Genomic DNA, 19877 nt, shown 5'->3' with positions numbered 1-19877 from the left:
AAAAAAACTTGGCATGGCATGTACACAAACTGAAATATAACATGAGAACATGAACCTTCTCTTTCAATGCTCAAGGTTGGAGCATGTAAAAGCAGCATGTGTGTTTTAAATCAGACAGCAACAGTAACAGGTTGTGTGAGGGAGATTCAGACAGGAGATGACCAGTTATAAGCTGCTCTGGAGAGAGGAAGGCCCACGGCTATGACATACAGCAGACATGTCTCCCCTCTCATTAACCCTGCAGTCTCCGAGCACATGCTGCTTTATCACAGCTTCACATTACTGCTCTGCTGGTTGGCCCAAGGATAATGAATTTTGAGAAAACTCATCTAGGTCAAGGTGAGTTTCACAGGCATGGATGCAAATACACCCTGCAACCACCAGGTGGGGACAAATGCACTAAGTCAGGGTCACCAGGCGATCTCTGAACTCAATGCTTCAACATATTGGGCTATTCAAAATGCAGCAGAGGCATAACACCATTTATTTATTTTTTATTAAACTTAAACATAAATGCAGATCCATTTGCTTTAGAGCCAAGTCATATTGAGGGGTTGGGTGGGTGACATCTACCCATCTGGAGTTAAAAGAAATACAGTTATAGCATTTGCATGAGAAAAAAAACTGCCACACTACAAAACTGACTTTCAAAAAATAACTGCACCATACAGACAGATTTTCCACATTCACAAGATATTTTATATTCAAACCTATAATTAGTATTCACAAAAACAGCATAGATATTACACTGAATGGATTTCAGGTGGTGTCTGAACTTTCCATCACAAAGTAACATACTGAAAATGACATTAAATTTGAGCAGACAAAGAGGTGGAAAATATCTTACTACAGGCAAAAGCTCCTTTATTCATACACATCCTTCTTATCAGCAATATAATGTACAATCTCCTGAGGAGACATCAGCTTCTCAGCTTCTGCATCTGGGATCTCAAACCCTGCAAAACAGAGGAAAGTGGGAAATATGTTTTTACTGCTTTCAGAATAATACTCTATTTGATCAACTTCTCTATTAATTGTAACGTGCAACTAAATATCTATTCATTCACAAGGTGTTTACGTGTTCACTGCAGCATTTATCTCATTCACGTTCATTTCTTTTAATATATTTACAGATTTTTTGTTAACATATTTGGTAGATTGTGAAACACAAAGATAAAAATTATACACACCAAATTCATCTTCCAAGGCCATAATAATCTCCACCTGGTCCAAGCTGTCCAACCCCAAATCTTTCATAAAATGAGATGTGGTTTCAAGCTAAAAAAAAAATACAATGCAAGATACAAGTGCACTTAAGTCGTGAATCATAATTGTGTGCATGAATCAGGTCAACACATGCTTAGTTTGGTTCAGTAAAAGCACTGATAAACACAATAACTGTTTTCTTACTTTTTCTGGGTTTATCTTGTCGTACAGCTTCAGCACATAAAGGACCCGATCCTTGATTGTTTCAAGAGTAAGAGGTGGCAAATCTCCATACAGTCTACAGGGCTGAAGCTGTGAGCTGGACACCTGTGAGCAGAAGTCACTGGGCTGGTAAGGGATGCATACTATACAGATGTAGCAAGGGCTGTCGAAGCGCATCTTTGGATGACACTCTACATAGGTATAATGTAGAATTAAGCGATTATTTTTTCGTTCGATTTATAAAGTCGTTAAGGGTCGCAGGGTCATTTGTTTGTTTTCGTCTGAAATACATTCGCAAACATCAAGACCCCAGATAAAAAATATTAGAATTATTTAGTATTCTCATTAGATTGAATTTCAGTTTGTTAGCCTATACGATACATTTGCCATCCAAGTTATCAAGGACAATCATACTAACACAAGCTACGATGACCTCATGGCTAATTTTATTAAGATGAAAATAACACTAGCAGAACATTAGCAATGGTATGTAAACTACCTAGCAATAAACTCGCACCACAGCTACAGCTAGCGACCCATTCATTAATTCATGCAACCCCAACACACGCATAATTTCAAGCACACGGGACAGGTAGCCCGCTGCATCACACATCACACACCACAGACCGGCAAGCTAGTGCCAAATAGGCCAATGGCAATAGTCCCAAGACATTGTCAATAGGTGTTACCCATATGAGATCGTTCTGTCGTGTTTTTTTGCTGCATGAAAGGACGGAGAATGGATGCTGTATGGGTCGTGCTCCCGTTGCAGCTTTCACTGCAAAACTACCTTGGCTTAACTTCACTGACTGCCTGGCTACCGAGCGGACACATTTGGCTAGGACACGAGACGCCATGATTGTGAGTTCAGTTAAAATCCCACAATGCAGTGCAAAGATGCACTTCTAAATGCGCATGTCCTGATTCACAGAGACGCTTAACATTGTAGTGACCTGCTTGTTCGTATTTAGGGAAGGCGCAGACCGTGTGGAGCCTGGGGGTTGTTGATGTACGCTTTGCCTCGTCTGACGCAGGGATATTTTTACGGTCTATGGTCCTGGGGTACCACCGTGTATGCTGGTATAAGTTTAAAAATCAGTAAAAGGTATTTGAACACATGCCTAGATTCTTGAATAAATATATTTTTATACATAAGACGAAGCATGTTTGGCTCGTCATTTACCTTTGAACTCTACTAAAGGTTTCCACACGTGCAGCACTTAGAACACTAATTTCACTTGTCTATAATTTGATGGGTTAAAAAAGTAATATTCTTTCCAAAGGAATCAATTGCCATGTATCCCATCAGAGAAAACATGAAAAGCTAATAACTGACCTTATATTAATTGTTCATGATACACTTTGCTATTTCCTACATAATTTACTAAATTTTATAAAGGTAAATCATCCTCCATTTTTAGTGTAAATTATTGGATTGCAAACCAACATACACTGGGTGCTTCAGGGTCAAGTTTGAGAACCCCTAATCTGAAGTGAGGGTGGGGTCCACAAATAAGCCCTGTGGCCTGGGAAAGTTGTAAGATGGCTAGCTAAATGGGAAAAATACACAAATACAATACTGTGCCATTATATATAATATATATTTAAACAACTAGTTAATCACTTTAGTGTAATAACTCAAATAAAAGCCTGAATCACAGGTTAACAATGTAATATTTTGAAAATACTGACTGCTAAAACTGTAGCTAAATTGTGATACAATTTTTTAATATTTCATCAATACAAACCATTTTCTTTTCAACTGTACTTATTTTTACCAATTAAAATGAAATGTTAACAACAGAACATTAAACAAACAATGTTTAAGTAAAAAATAAACACCTCTGACTGAAATGTGAAATCATCAGAATTTATACCTGTAAATCACATGAAATGCCACACTTTGTACAATGAGCAGATATGCATTGGTTGGATTGCTTGTTAAGATGAACAGGGAACGACATTCTCTTCCAAATAACTTAAGAGGAGGAAAGCCAAAACATATTAATTAGCTTTCTGGGTTCAGCTCAATTCAATCATTACCTCCAGCAGACATTTTGACTTTCTTCATTTTGTTAAAATGTTCTTTACAAAACTATATTAAAATCACTCAGAATTTAACTTTCTTCTTGCATTCTTAAAATAGGGAGGGTACCATAATCCATCATCTAGCACAAGCATTTTCCAATATGCATGCCTGCATTTGTGCTGGCTCTCTTGATCATGACACAGCAAAAACAGATAAGAACATACATACAGGCATTTTTACAGTGTTTTATATGACTCTGAGTTCACGCTTGTATTGTATATGTGTTATTGGCACTGGGAAGGATTTGACGCATTGGTTGCGTGTGACTGAGCCAGCTGTGTTTTCTGAGATGGTTCTTGTGGTCCAGGAGCCCTACGACAGCCCAAGCGGCGTGTACTGGTAAAGGAAGACGTCTCCACTGAGGTGTCCGGTGAGGAGCGTGCTGGGGCCCCCCCAGCGGGCTATGTGGCACCCTTCCTCAGGCCCCCGGGCCAGCCTGGCCACACAGTCACTGTCCCTGAGGTCCCACACGGCCAGGGATCCCGACTGGAAGACCCCCAGCACTGCCGATTCCCACACGTCCCCCTCTGTGAACCTGCACACAGGCACAGCAGCACAGGGTAAGCCCTCACAGTCTGAGACACAGTCTGCACACAGTCACAGTCCGCCTCTGTGCTAGCAGCACATTGTGACTGCTCACAGTGAGACACAATCTGCACAGTTTTAGTCCGCCTCTGCACTAGCAGCACAGTCTGCTGTACCTTACCTCCCTACGCACTGCGAAGGCTGAGTCAGCTGGTGCACGAGCACAGATTTGGCAGTGACAGGGTTGGTGGCGATCAGAGAGAAGGGTGCCCCTTCATCCAGGTTAATGTGATGGAGAAACTGATGCTGCAGCAGCAGAAATAGCACCCCCTGCAGGACAGACCCAGAGGAACACTTTTATACTGCTGCCAGCATGGCCCAGCATCTGCTGTAAAACTACTGAGCTGCACTTAGTAACTAATTTAAATGCAATCAGACTTACGCTCTGTGAGTATCCTCTCAGACACACGGTCCCTGAAAGACTCTCCCCCAGAGCGAATCTCTGCAGAAGATGCCCAGTCCTCATATTCCTGAGAGCACACATACACACGTTCATCCTCATAAAATGTTTATACTGTAACAAGGGCTAGGAGGCATTTATATGACACTGATAATTATACGGTTAAAAGCTGGAACCATTTCTCACCAGAGGACAAGGTGGCTAGAGTCTGTGGAGCCAATCAGAGCATCCTTCTGTCCATCCACAGCAGCCAGCGCCTGGACAGACTGCCCAGGAGAGACCAGAGAGAGCGAGTCCTCCAGCCTGCCAGACAAGGCGAACATCCAGCACTACTCGTTACAGTGAAAACATGACATACAGTGCAACAACACAAAGCAACATCACCAGCAATAAACCTAAATGATACACAACCCAGATCCTTGTGCAAGTGATTAATTCCACCGCACACCCGTGTGGAGGAAAGGAGTCGTACCTGCCGTCCTCGGTCAGCGTGAACACCTGCACGGTCTGTGCGGACGCAGAGGTGGCGCAGCAGGCCACCCTGGCCCCAGACACGCCCAGCACAGCCTGCACCTCCCCTGTGCACAGCACCGACTGGGAGAGCTGCCCCGCGGCACCCGCACAGCACAAGATCCTGCACACACACGGTGCACAGCCATCAGGGGTATGCAAAATGTGCTCTTTACACACACGCAATGTTCTCCTTTTTAATCCCTTCCACATTGAGAATGATCTCTTTCCCTCATGCATTTAGTGAGGTGGTGAACAGAGCTCCAGTTCTCCTGTACCTGGCTTCTCTGATCTCCAGCTTGCCCAGAGAGACGCAGAGCTGGCTGTGGGAGTCGGGCACTGACAGCAGGGAGATCACTGGGTGCTGAAACGCACACACGCAAGAATCCATTACTGAACACGTGAGTGGTGTGACACAGCTCTCTGCACTGTGCTTTCTAATGCTCGGAGAGTCATCCTGCGTAAGGACCATAGCCAAACAAATACATGCATATAGTATCTGTCATTCGGATAAGGCACATCACTCACAAGACAGACCACTCACTGCTGAAGACATCTTTATTATGTGACACATACATCTGTTACTGTGACGTCTCTCTCAGAAAAAGACAAGTCTCATTCTGACAGAAAATCTTCTGTAAAAGGCAACGCATTCTGTAAGACATCTTTAATCTGTGAAAGATGACTCACTGACATATTTCTCTATCCACAAAAGACAGAACTCTCATTCTGACAGACGCCTTTTATTCTACAAAAGACTGAACTCTATTTCTGTGAAAGATACTGTCGTCTGCTGTGTTCACGTGTAGTCACTCGAGCTGTGACAGTACCTCTGTGAATGTCCAGGTGTGCAGCAGACTCCACTGCTGGGAGGAGCTCTGTTTCCACACACACACTTTCCACTCCTCTGCCGTTACCACACACCAGCCCACAGCTCCGTACACACTGCACACGTCCACCAGGCAGCGATCTGCAGGGGCCTACAGACACAAATACCCCATCAGTAACACTGACCAACCAATCACAGGATACAGACAGCCAACATGTAACACTAACCAACCAATCACAGGACACAAACACCCCATCCGTAACACTGACCAACCAGTCACAGGACACAAACACCCCAACTGCAACAAAGACAAACCAATTGCAGAAAACAAATGCCCGACCCATAACACACAGAACGACCAATCACAGCAGAGACAGGGCAGCCCCGCAGTCTGAGGAGCAAAGTGAGGAAGGGACTGTTACCTTCAGCGTGTGTGTGAGCTTCAGGCTGCTGGAGAGAGGGCCGTCCTGCACAGTGAGGGGCGACTGAGGGGGTGTGTCGAGCCTCTTCTCTGCAGGGCTCTGTCCCCAGGCGCTGTGTCCAGACTGAGGCGGCGTCTGTACCCCACGGGACCAGGCAGAGTCTGTGAAGTAGCAGTCCAGGTCTTTGTCCCCCTGCTCTGACCTCAGAGAGGAGGACGGCAGGGTATCTGGGCCTGGTGGGGCTGGACAGCCTGAGAGCTGAGCTGCACTGAGAGAGTCCTGCGCTGGTTTGTGTGGGTCTGCACCTTGAGTAAAGTTCTTCTCCCCCATATCGGCCATGGGCATACTCCCCATGCCTGCGTCTGCATCTGCACCTGCGTCTGCGCAGCCCCGTCTGCCCGCCCCCGGGAGAGACAGGCCGAGAGCAGCAGTCTGAGACTGCTGCACAGGCTCACCCCGCCTGTCTGTCAGGCATGTGGAGGGCGTGGCCTCTGCGCTGGAGGATACGTCAGCTCCGTCAATTACTGCTCCCTCACCTTCCGGAGGGGGAGGCAGAGGGGGAACACAGGGTGATTCGGGTGGTTTGGGGGAGGGAGCGCCGGGGTCGGGAGGGCAGGGGGAGGAGCTATTACACCCGTGCTCCACAGCGGGAGAGAGGGCAGGGTTACAGCTCAGAGGAAAGGCGCTTCCACAGCGAGAGAGCGAGGAAAGCGAGTCGGTCACCAAAAGCTCCGTGGCATCAGGAGACGGTGCACGAGCTGCACTCTGATCTCCATCAGCGAGTGCCTCAGCTTCGCGCGGCTCTGCCTCGTCCTGGGCAGCGCAGGGGGCATTGTGGGATTGAGTGTGTCCACCTGCGCTGGACGTACGGGAGAGAGAGGGTGTGTGTGCGCTGAGCTCACAGGAGATAACGGGGCCCTGGGAAGGAGTGGGGAGCGCTGTGCACTGTGGGGTGGGCTGGCTGTGGGGGCTCTGTGCCTTCGTGGGGGTGGGGGGCGTGCAGTCCTGTGTGGGGGGGCTGGACTGGAGAGGAACGGCAGGGGTGACCCCGAGAGAGGGGAACGCGGGGCTCCCCCATGAGGGGAGAGCGAGAGCGGTGCTTTTCTGAGTCTGGGGGGCAGTCGGGGTCAGGCTCAGATTCGGAACACAGGGAGACGACGGCCCTGCAGCCACATCTGCACCTCTGACTGCTGAGCCCTCCTCCTGCCCCGCCCCCAAGCCTTCTTCCTGTGCTGCGCACCTGCCAGCTATTCGCTCTGCTTCATCTGCTCTCCCCAGAGGCAGCGAATCACAGCCCTCCTTACGCGTGACCTCACGAGGTGTGAGGCTGGGAGTGAGTGACTCGGGTGCATCCCTGTCTGATCCCAGATCAGTCTGGTCTGAGGTGCAAGAGGCACGCCCAGCAGGCTTCCCATCAGGCTGTGCGCTCAGTGGGCCGTCTGTGGGGGGGAGGCCCCTGGCAGCACGGGGTCTCCTCCTGTAGGCCCCGCCGTACGGCGTTCCTAGCGCCCTCTGGCGGGTGGCGTACGGAGAGCGGTGAGGGACAAAGGACTCCAGGTCCCCGGCGGCAGACAGGAGCTTGAGCCGCTTCAGTGTGCCGAACTGGTCGTCGGGAAGGTGGAAGTCTTCGGCATCGAAGTGCGAGAGGAGAAAGCGCAGGCTGGGATGGCTTCCTCCCGGGGTGAACACATGGGGGCGCTGTGGTGCAGGACTGGAGCGCAGGAGAAGGGTCTCACACTTCACTCCCCCTGTGGAGGAGCAGTGTGAAGCTATGAGACACACACAAACACACACACACACACACAAGCATTACCTCTGACCTCACTAGGCCTCCAATCTTCAAACAGTGAATACTAATTATAATTATAATCAATTGTGATTTTCATTGTGTTAATAATTTAATAATGACGTTAGCTAGCTTAAATGTGCAGACGTGCCATAGTGGCACTAAAATACAGTAAAAAAAATTATAATAATCATTACCCTACCTCTGAGACGTTCTTTTTCACTGCTCTGTGAACTTTCTTTATTGAAAGGAAATGGAGATATTTTTGGACTGCTGCTCTCCATCTGCTGACTCTTAGTGCAGAAAATGGGATACATCTCCTTTTCAGCCGGTCTGCAATGGGCGTCTGTGTCAGGAGTTAGCACAGCGTCAGTTCTGAGGTACTCTGGTGTCGGGGGATCAATGCCAAGCGGAGACGCCACTGGAGGGGCGTGGTCCCTCCTCCGTCCCTGGCCACGCCCACTCCTCCTCCCTCTCCGCCTCCCGCCTCTGACTGGTCTGGGGGGCTCGGTACCCGAGGCCGCAGGGGAAGACCATGGAGTCAAGCTGCTCTCAGACTCTGGAGTCACGTGGCCCACGCTGTCCGTGTCTTTACAGGCAGCCGTACGAGAGCCGGGGGCGGGGCTACGGGACGCAGCGGAGCTCGCCCGACCCCGCCTCCCCCTCCCTCTCCCCGCCCTCCCGCCGCTCAGCTGACTCTGAATCACCGCCCCCAGGTCCACGCTGCTCTGAGCGGCCGACATCCTCCGAGTGGTCCTGACGTAGTACTCCACCGGGAACAGCAGCCCCTCAATTAGGGTGCAGGAGCCCAGGCCCCCCGCCTCAGGAGTATCAGGACCCAGAGTGGGGCGGGCCACACTGGACTGCGGGCTCTCTTCTGCGGGAGCCTCTGGCTCCAGCACGGAGGCCTCGCTCACCGGTCTGGGAGGAGTCCCCGCTGTGTCCAAGAGGGAGGGGGAGGGCGTGGCAGCCGTGCCGCTGCTCTCTAGAGGCTCCAGGACCGGAGCTGTCCTAATGTCTGATAGGGGTGCGTCACATGCCACCCTGCCGTCCCCATCCTCTGCCCTGTGCGCTGAGGCTGGCACAGTTTGAGACCCCTGGTGTTGTGCATGCTCAGTATCGGCCCCGCCCACTGCAACGCCACTGCAGATGGCCTCAGATGAACCGGTACCAAAATGGATCTGGGTGGAGCCGCTCCTCACCCGTTCCCCGTCTCCAGCGGGGTCCCGCCCGTCCTCGCTGTTCTCCGTGTCCGAGACCCCGGAGTCGGCCCTCTCCCTCCTCTCCCAGCGCAGCCGGCTCCGTCGCGAGCGCAGGCGGTGCACAGAGCGCCGCCGCTCACCCTGAGCCGGCGCCGGGCTCTCGCCATGCCGACCGGGGCTGCGGGCCTGCGGGGTGTCAGAGAGCCGAGAGGACGCGGACGAGCCCGCCGTCACTCCTGGGCTGGCACAGGGCCCAAAGACGTCATGGGGAAGACTGAAGCGGACAGATGGGCTCCGGTTCTGGTCTTCAGGGACACTCTGGTTAACAGAACACTGTCTTCTCCCCTTAGCTTCACCTGAGGGCGAAAGGGTACATAAATGAACGTAGAAACGTCTGATTTAACTGTCCCACTCAGTCCCCATTCCATAAGCACCCATTCATTTACAGTTCATCTCCTCTGAATCCCCAAATATCCAGCTAAATCCATCGCTGTTAAGACTGGGAGAAACTTACAGGGATCAGAGGGGCCGCCAGGGTCGTGTCCCTCCTGACGCAGGTTTTGCTCAGCCAGTCTGCTTCTCACATGGTTCCGCACAGCCTCAGATCGCTCAGCCCGCTTTCAACGGAAATAAAAACAATTCCGCGTGTTGACGAGGTGGAATTTGGATACAGGATGTATTCTCCAGTACAATACATGACAGCAAAGTATTAAGTTCCACTGAAGAGCCATTGAGCAGGGCGAGGGTCCAGAAATATTCTTACCTTCAATCTTTGAACTGTTCTGTTGTACTCCCTTTGTAATATAGCCAGCCTTTCCTTAAGCTGAAAAATAATATACAACACGAAAGAATGTTCAAAATGACACACGAACTGCTCACTTGCTTTCGAATAATAATCAACCTCCAAAGCAAGCTAGCAAAAACTTCCCCAAACATGGCCAATTTGTGTAAACGAAAAAAGAGAAAAAAACACAGTCACCTTCTCTTTGTCATCGCAATGTAGCATAGTTTTCAGACTCTCCTCCATCGTCCTAAAATGCAGCATGTGAATCGGGTGACTACTTATGAAACAGACGAACGCGATTTTTATAAGCGCCTATTTACCACATACATTAAATAGCGACTACTAAAGGCAGCTAGCCAACTATCAATGACATCGCTGGAAACTACATTCAGTTCAGGTAACTTAAAGTACTAAGTTCGCGAGCATAACGAAAAGGTCATACGCCACAAACAGACATATCAGACAAGGAAATTATAGCAGAAACGTACAACTTCTTCGCAATGTTTCTATGGGAGACGTGTAGATTTTCATGTTCCCGCAACTTTCTGAAAGAGGCACAATTAATCGATATCAGGCGTGTTTGAGCTTCTACATTAAACATCGTCTCAGAATTGAAAGCTGAGCTGAAGGCGTACATTGGAATGGAATAATATAGTAAAACAGTTGTACAAAAAAGCTGCAAAAGTAATTTAATGTACTTTACTTTAATGTAGGTGCTGCTGAGGTGTAGTGTTGAAGACTAAAGGAAATTTGATCGGTAATCTACACGAATAGTCTGAATTAGGGAAAGCCTTTCCTGGAGAGACCGGAAGTAAGGGAGGAGGCGCAGGCAGTGACAACTGCAAGCAAAATAGCAAAGATATTTTTGTAGAATACTAGGTTGCCATCAATTGATTGATACGTGTCTTTATAAATCTAAAATTTGTATACAGTATATTGCTTTAGACATGGAGTTGTGTGAAATACTGTACAACAAAGCTGAATACATCGAAACGGTATGATTTTTTCTTAGTCAGCTAGCTAGCTTGCTTCAAGTTGACGGTCCTTCATTATTGTTGTTCCTTCATTTAGCTAACGGAATGGCTGTAGTCATCTACCAAACCATTATTTCTGCCTGCGTATCTTGTTGCCTGTTGTTTTTCATTGTGGGGCTATGTAAAATAAAATGTAGATAACCTGATCTGAAAAGTTAGTTATACGTTTGCTTCATCTCCCTTCCAGTCATTGGCAATTTGGTATATTTTCTACACAATCTCCCATTAACACTAAATAATATTTCATCTTCTCCCAGGCCTCTGGTAACAAGGTCAGCAGGCAGTCTGTGCTGTGTGGAAGCCAGAATATTGTTCTCAATGGCAAAGTAAGTAGTGCAGCCGGCTGTCATGAAACGTGTGTCTTAACGCGACACTTCTGCATACATTGAAAAGTTTTGTACTTTAGCTCCAAATATTATCATTTATTTTGTAAAACCGTTGGCAGGTTGTAGCAATTAACCAATTCCACAGTGCGAGTTTATCGCCTTCACTTGCATTGAATTATTAGACGAACGTTAAAAGCTAATATTTGTATGTGTTAATGTCTCATTTTAGACCATTGTGATGAATGACTGTATAATTCGAGGGGATCTTGCTAACGTCAGAGTTGGAAGGCAGTGTGTAATCAAAAGCCGCAGTGTGATTCGTCCGCCATTCAAAAAGTTCAGCAAAGGGTAAGTATGTTGTCGTGTGACTACATAAGTCCTTTACATTAGATAAGCAGTGCAGGTAACTAAAATATTTTTCTGCCCCATACTAGGACAATGGGAAAATATGCTATTAATTAAACAAGTGACCACCAGAGGTCGCCTGGTAATCATGTCTCAAAGTACCGGTTAAAGTCTCTTCTCAGAGGTTTGTCTGAGAGGAAACCAATTAATTTCTCCCATTTGCCTTATTTTATACTTTTTTTAATCAAGGCAGCCTATAAATCTGGCAAATATAAAAGATAAAAAAACCTGGGTAAATATTCATAAAGCATCCCAAATTGAGTGATGTTCTAGGATCAGGTTTCCCCTGCCCATATTCTGACATGAACTACAAGGCAGACTGAACCGAGATCAGCAGTCCTATTCTGAGACACTTAGAATATGGACCCTGGCTACTATTAGAAGATGCAAAGAACTCTGTATAAAGCATAACCACTGGCTAATGACTCCATATATGTGCCCTTACACAAACCCTACGGCGCACATCATCAGTTCCTGTGTTTCTGCCAGTGTCCTTGGGGTGAAATCGGGCCAGCGGTAAATACCAATCGTAATGCTTGATGACTATATTCATTCGTGGGCCAGGATGAATAAGCGGTTTTGACATGACACGCTGCCCTGCTGTTGCTCAGGGGCAGCAGGGTCGTTGCGCCGTCGGCAGGTGACTGAGGGGAGCGAAGGATGTTCACCTGCCGGGGAATCACACGGCTAATCCCGGTCCGCCTGGAGAGAAGGTCGCGGGATTAGTCCTTCCACTGAGATCGCTTATGATAGGGAAGTTCAGTTGGTGGAGCAGGGAATCAGAGCTTATTAAAAAATAAACAGCCGGCCTTCGTTTTCCCACTTTACATGTTACAGTTAGAGCCGCTGTAATTATCCCAAGGGCTCGGTGCCCGTTGCCATGCCCACGGCACGCGCATTGCTGAACAGCTGTGAAAGACGAAGCTGGTTTTCCCCTGCTCTGTCTGTACATTCGGTGATTAAGGCCTGCTCTTAAGTGCTCAATTCTGTGTTTAATATTATCATTAGTAATGTGGTAAAAAAGAACTACTTGAAGCATGTGTACAGTCTGCAGTATTTACCAGAGATGCATTATCAGCCTGACCTGCAGCTGCCTCAGTGAGGTTCAGAAATTGCTCAGCCAGCATTGCAGTGCAGTTCCAAGATTTGTGAAATTAAATTTAGCTTTTCTTTGTCAGATTGGTAATTGGATTGGGCATAGAAAATTACTGCTCTTATGCAGGACTAATTTGAAATGAGTGCAAAATGTCTTTCTCGGAAGTGTTGAGCGAAGTTTTTTAAGGTGAGTGTCTTGACTGCCCACGCTCACTAATGGTCAGATCCATGGTCCGCTCCTTTCCTTTTCTGTACAAAGTCAGGTACAGGGAGAGAATTATTCCTAAAATAACCCACAGCTTTGTGCTGTGCTGGTGTGTACACTTCCTTTTCACACTGCACAGGGCTTACATTCACCCATACAAAACTGAGGTGTCCCAAACAGACGTGTAGAGCAGTGCTTTACCTTACTGTATTATTTTTTAAACTTTTCTAGCTGGATAGGTCAACTAAGAGTTTACAGCTCTTTAGCGCCTTCTACCCGAGAAATGTGAGTAGGAAATGTAAGGGATTGTATAGTCAGTCCCTTAATGCAGGAGGAGGATTTTTATGGGAATTTGGACAGGACACCCCTTACTCTTTTGAGTGGTGCCATGAAATCTTTAATAACCGATAAGTTAGGACCTTTGTTAAAATTATTATCCAAAGGACCACCTCTTTACAGCGTAGTGACCCCAGGGACCCCAGTTATTTGTTTCTGTAGGAAGACTGCCCCCTACTGGGCAACTAACATCAGGTCTCCTATCCATGTACTAACCAAGCCCGCACCTGCTTGGCTTCAGCAGTTTGCCATGAGATGAGTACAGAGCAGCATCATAGGCATGTACTTTGTTTCTAATAAAACAGCAGAAATTCACCAGTTTAGATTCACCCAGGCAGTGGGGTGATCAGCAGTGAGTCGAAGCCCTGCAGAAATGCTGATGTGCTCATTTGCACTGAGAGAGTAGAGCAAATAGACTGGTACCATCAGGGAAGGACCTCAGCCTTTGCCATTGACCTGATTATTCTGGAATTGTTGCAATAGCCTGTTGCCTGGTTAGACATGAGAACATGATAGAGTTGTTACACCATTGAAAGAGAACAAGGAAATCTGCTCTGTAAATAGAAATTGAAATCGTTTTTCCTAACAACAGATAGGAAAGAAGAGTGGTGTCAGTGTTCTGGTTTTGTGTGTAATTTATGGTTTCACTAGAAGCCGATACGAACGGTGTCCCCACTGAAGTGTAAATATGGCTTGCACCGATCCCAGATATGCTTTGGACAACTCATCTGTTTCTAGTGAGGCCATAAATTAGACACAAATGCAGAAGACGTCTGTCCTGTTCTTAGGAAAAACGACGATCCAATTTCTATTTACAGAGCAATTCAATTCCTGTTTACTGAGTGCAGTTTTTTGTTCCATAATATAGTTCTAGTATAGTCAAAATATGTTTTACAACTATAGAAATTTGTCTATATTTATGTTTAGTAAATGTGACAATCTTTTACCCGTGTGTCAGCAAAATTCATTATTTGTTCTGTCTGGTACTACAGCTGCCACGTGTGCCAGTAGTGAGACTGCCGGAGTCCCACAATGCATTTGGCCTTTGAGCGTTGAGTTTGTGCTGACCCTCCACTGCAGCTGTTCGTTAACATTTGTTCCAGGGACATCCCAAAACTACAACATAAATAAATACTTTCTCTGTAGTGAGTTTTTGAAAAGACTCTATTTCCCAGGTCCCTTTTGAGAACTGGCGCCTGGGCTACAAACTCACTTGGCAGATGTGGTAACGTATGACTATTTGTGTGTGGAGAACGGCATTGGTAACGAGGTCCGTTCATCTCTGCCCTGTGCTGTGCTTTTCCCTCACAGTGTGGCCTTCTTCCCTTTGCACATTGGAGATCACGTGTTCATCGAGGAGGACTGTGTGGTTAACGCAGCGCAGATTGGCTCCTACGTCCACATAGGGAAAAACTGCGTCATTGTGAGTGAGGAAAGCCCTCTTCCATTTCCTCTTCCTTGCAGCGTGTTGGCCCAGTGACACCCTGGATGTTCTTGTGGAATGTTTCCTGACGTCCGTAAGGCTAATCAACTTTGTCGGCTGTTTGCTCTACTGTTGTTTTGTCATTTCAGTGAATCAGATCAATTTTACTAACGAGTGAACTATCAAAGCCATTTCAGAAATGCTTTAATTCACTTTTACATTTCATCTAATGGATTTGAACTCACTTTGTCACCAGTGAGCTGCACATAATCATGTGACTCAAGGGTGTCCAATCTTTTCTGAAAAAGGGCCAGTGTGGGTGCAGATTTTCGTTTCAGACCTGCACTAAGATACCTGACTCTACTTATCATTTACCATTTACTTGTGAAGGTCTTGACTGAAGACTGGGTTCAGTCAGTTAGTTGAATCAGGTGTTGCTGGGCTGAAACAAAACCTGCACCCAAACCAACCCTTTTCGGATGAAATTGGACACTCCTGACAAAAACAATCATAAACACAATCTTTCCCCATCTCTTCAAGTCACAGTCACAGAAAAACACAAATGCTTATCGGAGAGCGGTTTGGAACATCGCCTGTCTCCCACCCGGTGGTGTTTTGGGTGATGGGCCCTCACTGGGCCTGAAGTAATGACTTTACAGCTCCGTATTGTGCTTATTGCGGTGTAATTGGGCCCTGCCGTGGCCCTCTGCTCCTGGGCACGCGGGTGCTGGCAGGCTTGGAGGGGGCCGTTATCAGAGGCTGCATCTGCTCAAGGTTTCAGCGGCCTGCATTGCCATTGTTATTGAGTGTTTGCTCACAGACAGAAAGTCAAGCAGAGAGACAGAGTGCCAGACACAGTGGGCTCTTATCTCTGTTTCTCCTGCCCTCTTTCTCTCGAATCTCCTCATATCTCCCTCCTCTCTCTCTCTCTCTCTCTCGTGCTCAATATATGGTTACTCAGAGTCTTTGTAACCATATACTGTCTAGGCTTCCTAGCTGAGGGTCTTTCCTGAATTTTGGAAAATGAAAGAAACGGGTCCGGAGTGCCTGTGATTTGCTTTATTGCTCATATTAAATTCCCCGCTGCTTATTTTTCAAGCACAAAGCTGCTTATCAGTGCAGTTCAGGCTCACCTGACAATACCCGGCAGTGGAAGTGAGCTGCATAAAAGCCCACACATTGATTAAAGCCCTCAGAGAGGCACGGGGGCTCATTTAAAAGCTTACTTCAGCATTCGCTTGGAAAATAGTCAATCACTCTGGAACCGTGCGTTGCCTGTTTGGACACTCAGGAGCACAGTGTTTAATAATTCAGAAACTAGAAACCCTGTACATCCTAGCATCTGCCATTTATATGTACTGTTTTCATATTGGCTTACAGGGCACCTGAGGTAGCGGAATAACGGGTTGCTGATATCCTCTTCATGCACTCAATTCAGTAATTACATACTCATATAATTAAAAAACAAAAAACTGTGTCAAAAAACTATCAATGGCATGATGTGCTTTCTGCAGAGCTGTAGGCTGCTTTCGAACACTAGTGCCTGCTTGAGCTGTGGTGCATCTGTCCATCTAATAATTCGGACAGGCCGGTCATACTGGGCCATCTCAATCTGTCTAAATCAGTGGTATAAGTTATCCAGCCCACAGTGTCTGCTGGGTTATGGTGCGTTTCAATACTTAAATTCTGATTGGTTAAAGTGTCCTAACACTGTTTTCATTGATTGGGATGACACCACAAAAATCCAAAGACACTGCTGCCCTTCAGGATTTGGTTTTGACAGCCCTGGTCTAAACGTTCCGACAGGCAGATCTGCCCCAGCTGGTGTGTAGCCCAGAGTGTCTTGCCTGTATGACTGTATGTGGTATTACAAGAGTATATAGCTGCACCCTGAAAACCAATAGGTACTCAATTGTTACTCAATAAAGGTACTCAATAACCCCATAATAATGAGTTTAATCTAGGAGCAGAATGTAGTCTGCACATATTTCCACTAATGAAAGCCTTCAACGATGTGACCAGATGCTTTATAAAATGTTTTACTGTATATAGGCCTATAAGCATATCAGGAATATCTCCCGAACTGACGTCAATATTGTTTTAGAACAAAAGGGTTAAAGTAGTTCCTGTAGCTTGTTTTCTTTGAGTCTGGCCTGGTTTAAGTAGTTTACTTTGGCAGTCACACTTTTTGGTTAGGATTCCAGCCAGCATGTCAGTGACAGACATGGGTACAGGTAGATACTGAAGTACAGACTCCAGTGTTACACACTGTCCCAAATGATGTGTCAAACCTGCTTGAGCTGAACCCACGGTAGAACAGGTTTCACTGACACAGTGCTTCACAAAGTGGCTTCACTTCACCACACCTCAACCTTGGGACTTGATACTTCAAATACAGTGAGTCTCAGTGGCTTAGCGATCCCACAGTGAGCGGTGTTCCTTTTGTGCTTTGTCTGGGCTATGCTGTCACAGTAGAGCTTTAACAATGTGCCAGTAGTCCACTGTGCATTTAGACTGCAGCTGCAAGTCCCATCACAGTACAGCATTCCTAGACTTCATGAGGCAGAAGTGAGATTACCCATAATGCATTTCTCCACCAGGGGCGACGGTGTGTTCTGAAGGACTGCTGTAAGATTCTGGACAACACGGTCCTCCCACCTGAGACAGTGGTCCCTCCCTTCACAGTATTCTCTGGTTGTCCAGGTAAGACAAAGGCTGGACACAGTGACCTGCTGGTGCTGCTTTATGAACTGTTTGCTGTGTAAATATCTGCTAAGCGATCGTAATGCAATGTAACATAGATACTGTTCATTTGAACACCTAACTGTACAGTGCGCACATTTCCAACATACAAGATTGGCCTTCCACTGTGCAAAAATGCACAATAATTTCAGAAACATTTTTCAAAAATAATTTTATTCGTGCTGTGCTTCATACAGCCGTTCAAAGCACTTTCCAAATGAAGGGTGACAATAAAAACTGTGTGAAAGTGAAGGGTCACAGCTCAGCTCTGGTGCTTCCCATGCTGCACTTCTCCCTGTCTCTGTGCTTCAGGCCTGTTTTCAGGAGAGCTGCCTGAGTGCACACAGGAGCTCATGATTGATGTCACCAAGAGCTACTACCAGAAGTTCCTCCCTCTCAGCCAGATTTAAGGCCACCAGCACCCCGCTTACTATGGACCAATCTAGAGTAAGTGAGAACATTCCCTTCACATCTTTGCTGGTGCTTATACATAATTTGTGTTTACTAGCGCTTACTCATAGTTTGCACAGTACTTCTCAATAAGGACACGCCTGACATGTGTGTCTACTGACTTCTCTCAGTTAGTGAAAGGCTGGGACGTGAGCCATGGCATGGTTTCCAGCCCTGTTTACTTAATGTTGCCTTAGCACACATTGGGCTACTTCCACAGATTATTGCTTAATTTTACCATGCAGTCATCTCTAGATATTGTGCTCTGGTTGCATCCCTCACGTCCCTGAGTTTCTCAATGAAGTGCTTTGTTTCTCTCCCTTTCCACATCTCTGTGTTTGTCCAGCTCCCCTATTTGTTGTCCCAGCGAATCTCAGAACGTACTCACCCCGAGGGGGGCCCCGCCCACACAGGCCAAGGACTGTCATGAGACCGCAGACTCGTCCCGTGAGCAGTGAAGAAAAGGACATCCTCATACCACCACCGTTCAAACTCGCCGCATTTATTTAAATCCAGTATTTATTTCTTTTCTTTTTTAAAATGCATTGTTTCCTTCGCAGTCTTGCAAGTGTAACGTTGCTGTTGTGACGTCTGACTTCTAGAACAGTAACAGATGTGAGCTCTTCCAAATAAATGCCTGTTTAAAAACAGGGTCCTGTCATTGGAACTCAAAAAACTGAAAAAAGAAAGCACTGCTTGGATCTAGGAACAGCAGGTGCTTGCTGGTAAGACAGGCAGGCAAACACTAAACAGTAATTCTGTGGAAGAAACTGCCTCTGAAAAGTGACTAAACTAAAAAAAAAGGTGCGGCACCAAGGAAAATGGCCATGGCACTCTAGATAAAAGACCTTTAGCTTAATATCTGGTGTATCATAATTAAACAATCAGCAGAAAAGTCAATACAAAATCAATGAACAGCAGCCACTGCTGGAGCATGACACATATGATATAAGTGTATGGTGTAATGCTTCTTTAGTCAATGATTGGGAACCATTTCTCAGTAATTACAGATGCTGATAATTCTCCACACCATTACATTTTAAACCTTGTACTCTTCCTCATAACACTGCAAACAATGTGTTTGACCATAAAAGTAGGCTTTTGCACGCTTGCCAAAATGTCAGGTGTGACGGTTGTGGTGAGCCAGAGAAAACATGTCAACAGCGTACTGAAAATATAAATTCTATTAAAGATGGAAAGGCTACGTGTTGTGTCATATTTAGCAGTTCTCAGTGGCCGAGTGTTGTTGGGAAGCCTGCCAGGGACCCGCAGCAGTGAGACCTCCTGAGTCGGTGTGCAGTGCCGTAGGGGACAGTACGTGCTGTACGTGCTGCCGCGGTTCCCCACTTCCCCACCGCCTTTCTAATTGGCTCCCAGCTGCTGAGCAACGTTCAGAGCCGCTGCGTTGCCCTTCGGGTGAAATGGGCTGGCAGGAGCCCAGTCCCCGGCCGTGTTTGTTCAGAGGTTACCCTCCGCGTTTCGCTGCTTTCTCGCCGAAGTGTTCACTCCTGCTGTGTTTTTTGGTGTCCGCGGAGGGACTCAGAAACACTTAGGCACGAAACGAAACGCATTAAAGGAACATTGTGTTTAGCCCGAGGCTTAGTGTCAGAAACACTCGAGGGTGTTTGAACAGTAGGCCCCGTTGCATCTGTGCTGTGGTCCATAACAAATGTCTCATTAAATAACCCATGAAGAGAAACACTTGTTTAAAAAAACATGTTTGCTTCACATCATTTCTTAATCCTCTGTAAACATATGAAACTGAATCATTTAGACGCCTTGTGCAAGCGTGCTATCCAAAACTTCACTTAATCTGTTTTGTGAAA

The 19877-nt window shown here is 46.7% G+C and overlaps 3 protein-coding genes across 9 annotated transcripts; 1 reads left to right on the top strand and 2 right to left on the bottom strand.

The window, feature by feature from the left end:
• Positions 1 to 477: 477 nt before the first annotated feature.
• LOC118220894 (acyl carrier protein, mitochondrial-like) lies at positions 478 to 2324 on the bottom strand. Of its 2 annotated transcripts, XM_035405327.1 has the most exons (5): positions 2118 to 2324; positions 1411 to 1533; positions 1191 to 1278; positions 848 to 956; positions 478 to 577 (listed from the first exon to the last, which is right to left on the bottom strand). In XM_035405327.1, exons 1-4 carry the CDS (start codon positions 2283 to 2285, stop codon positions 865 to 867), a joined length of 471 nt encoding a protein of 156 aa, XP_035261218.1. In that variant the 5' UTR covers positions 2286 to 2324; the 3' UTR covers positions 478 to 577; positions 848 to 864. The 2 variants fall into 2 exon arrangements, with proteins under 2 accessions (XP_035261218.1, XP_035261216.1); XM_035405325.1 differs by having other exon boundaries at positions 479 to 956.
• A 960-nt stretch (positions 2325 to 3284) lies between these two features.
• Positions 3285 to 10788, bottom strand: palb2 (partner and localizer of BRCA2). Of its 6 annotated transcripts, XM_035406383.1 has the most exons (14): positions 10739 to 10788; positions 10524 to 10580; positions 10231 to 10282; positions 10015 to 10074; positions 9766 to 9868; positions 8252 to 9607; positions 6264 to 8032; positions 5843 to 5992; positions 5291 to 5376; positions 4975 to 5136; positions 4689 to 4805; positions 4485 to 4572; positions 4224 to 4372; positions 3285 to 4052 (listed from the first exon to the last, which is right to left on the bottom strand). In XM_035406383.1, the coding sequence occupies exons 3-14, from the start codon at positions 10276 to 10278 to the stop codon at positions 3830 to 3832; spliced, it is 4311 nt and encodes a 1436-aa protein (XP_035262274.1). In that variant the 5' UTR covers positions 10279 to 10282; positions 10524 to 10580; positions 10739 to 10788; the 3' UTR covers positions 3285 to 3829. The 6 variants fall into 6 exon arrangements, with proteins under 6 accessions (XP_035262274.1, XP_035262275.1, XP_035262273.1 ...); XM_035406384.1 differs by lacking the exon at positions 10524 to 10580 and having other exon boundaries at positions 10739 to 10787; XM_035406382.1 differs by having other exon boundaries at positions 10231 to 10580; positions 10739 to 10780.
• A 24-nt stretch (positions 10789 to 10812) lies between these two features.
• Positions 10813 to 19255, top strand: dctn5 (dynactin 5). The gene is made up of 7 exons (XM_035406387.1): positions 10813 to 11030; positions 11327 to 11395; positions 11625 to 11743; positions 14748 to 14859; positions 17460 to 17562; positions 17914 to 18048; positions 18398 to 19255. Exons 1-6 carry the CDS (start codon positions 10983 to 10985, stop codon positions 18009 to 18011), a joined length of 549 nt encoding a protein of 182 aa, XP_035262278.1. The 5' UTR covers positions 10813 to 10982; the 3' UTR covers positions 18012 to 18048; positions 18398 to 19255.
• Positions 19256 to 19877: the final 622 nt, after the last annotated feature.

Source organism: Anguilla anguilla, chromosome 2 (genome assembly GCF_013347855.1).
Source record: "Anguilla anguilla isolate fAngAng1 chromosome 2, fAngAng1.pri, whole genome shotgun sequence".
NCBI lineage: Eukaryota > Metazoa > Chordata > Actinopteri > Anguilliformes > Anguillidae > Anguilla > Anguilla anguilla.
This window is presented reverse-complemented; position numbering and strand designations above follow the sequence as displayed.

Bases quoted from the DNA above. Each gene is read 5' to 3' on its own strand.
- LOC118220894 (XM_035405327.1), bottom strand. From the start codon at position 2,285: ATGGCGTCTCGTGTCCTAGCCAAATGTGTCCGCTCGGTAGCCAGGCAG. The intron at 1,279-1,410 runs GTAAGAAAACAG...TTTTTTTTTTAG, and splicing joins ACAAGATAAACCCAGAAAAA to CTTGAAACCACATCTCATTT. The intron at 957-1,190 runs GTGTGTATAATT...TCTGTTTTGCAG, and splicing joins GGCCTTGGAAGATGAATTTG to GGTTTGAGATCCCAGATGCA.
- palb2 (XM_035406380.1), bottom strand. From the start codon at position 10,636: ATGTTTAATGTAGAAGCTCAAACACGCCTGATATCGATTAATTGTGCC. The intron at 5,993-6,263 runs GTAACAGTCCCT...TTGTGTCTGTAG, and splicing joins AGCTCACACACACGCTGAAG to GCCCCTGCAGATCGCTGCCT. The intron at 4,806-4,974 runs GTACGACTCCTT...CTTGTCTGGCAG, and splicing joins ACGCTGACCGAGGACGGCAG to GCTGGAGGACTCGCTCTCTC.
- dctn5 (XM_035406387.1), top strand. From the start codon at position 10,983: ATGGAGTTGTGTGAAATACTGTACAACAAAGCTGAATACATCGAAACG. The intron at 11,031-11,326 runs GTATGATTTTTT...ATCTTCTCCCAG, and splicing joins AAGCTGAATACATCGAAACG to GCCTCTGGTAACAAGGTCAG. The intron at 14,860-17,459 runs GTGAGTGAGGAA...TTTCTCCACCAG, and splicing joins TAGGGAAAAACTGCGTCATT to GGGCGACGGTGTGTTCTGAA.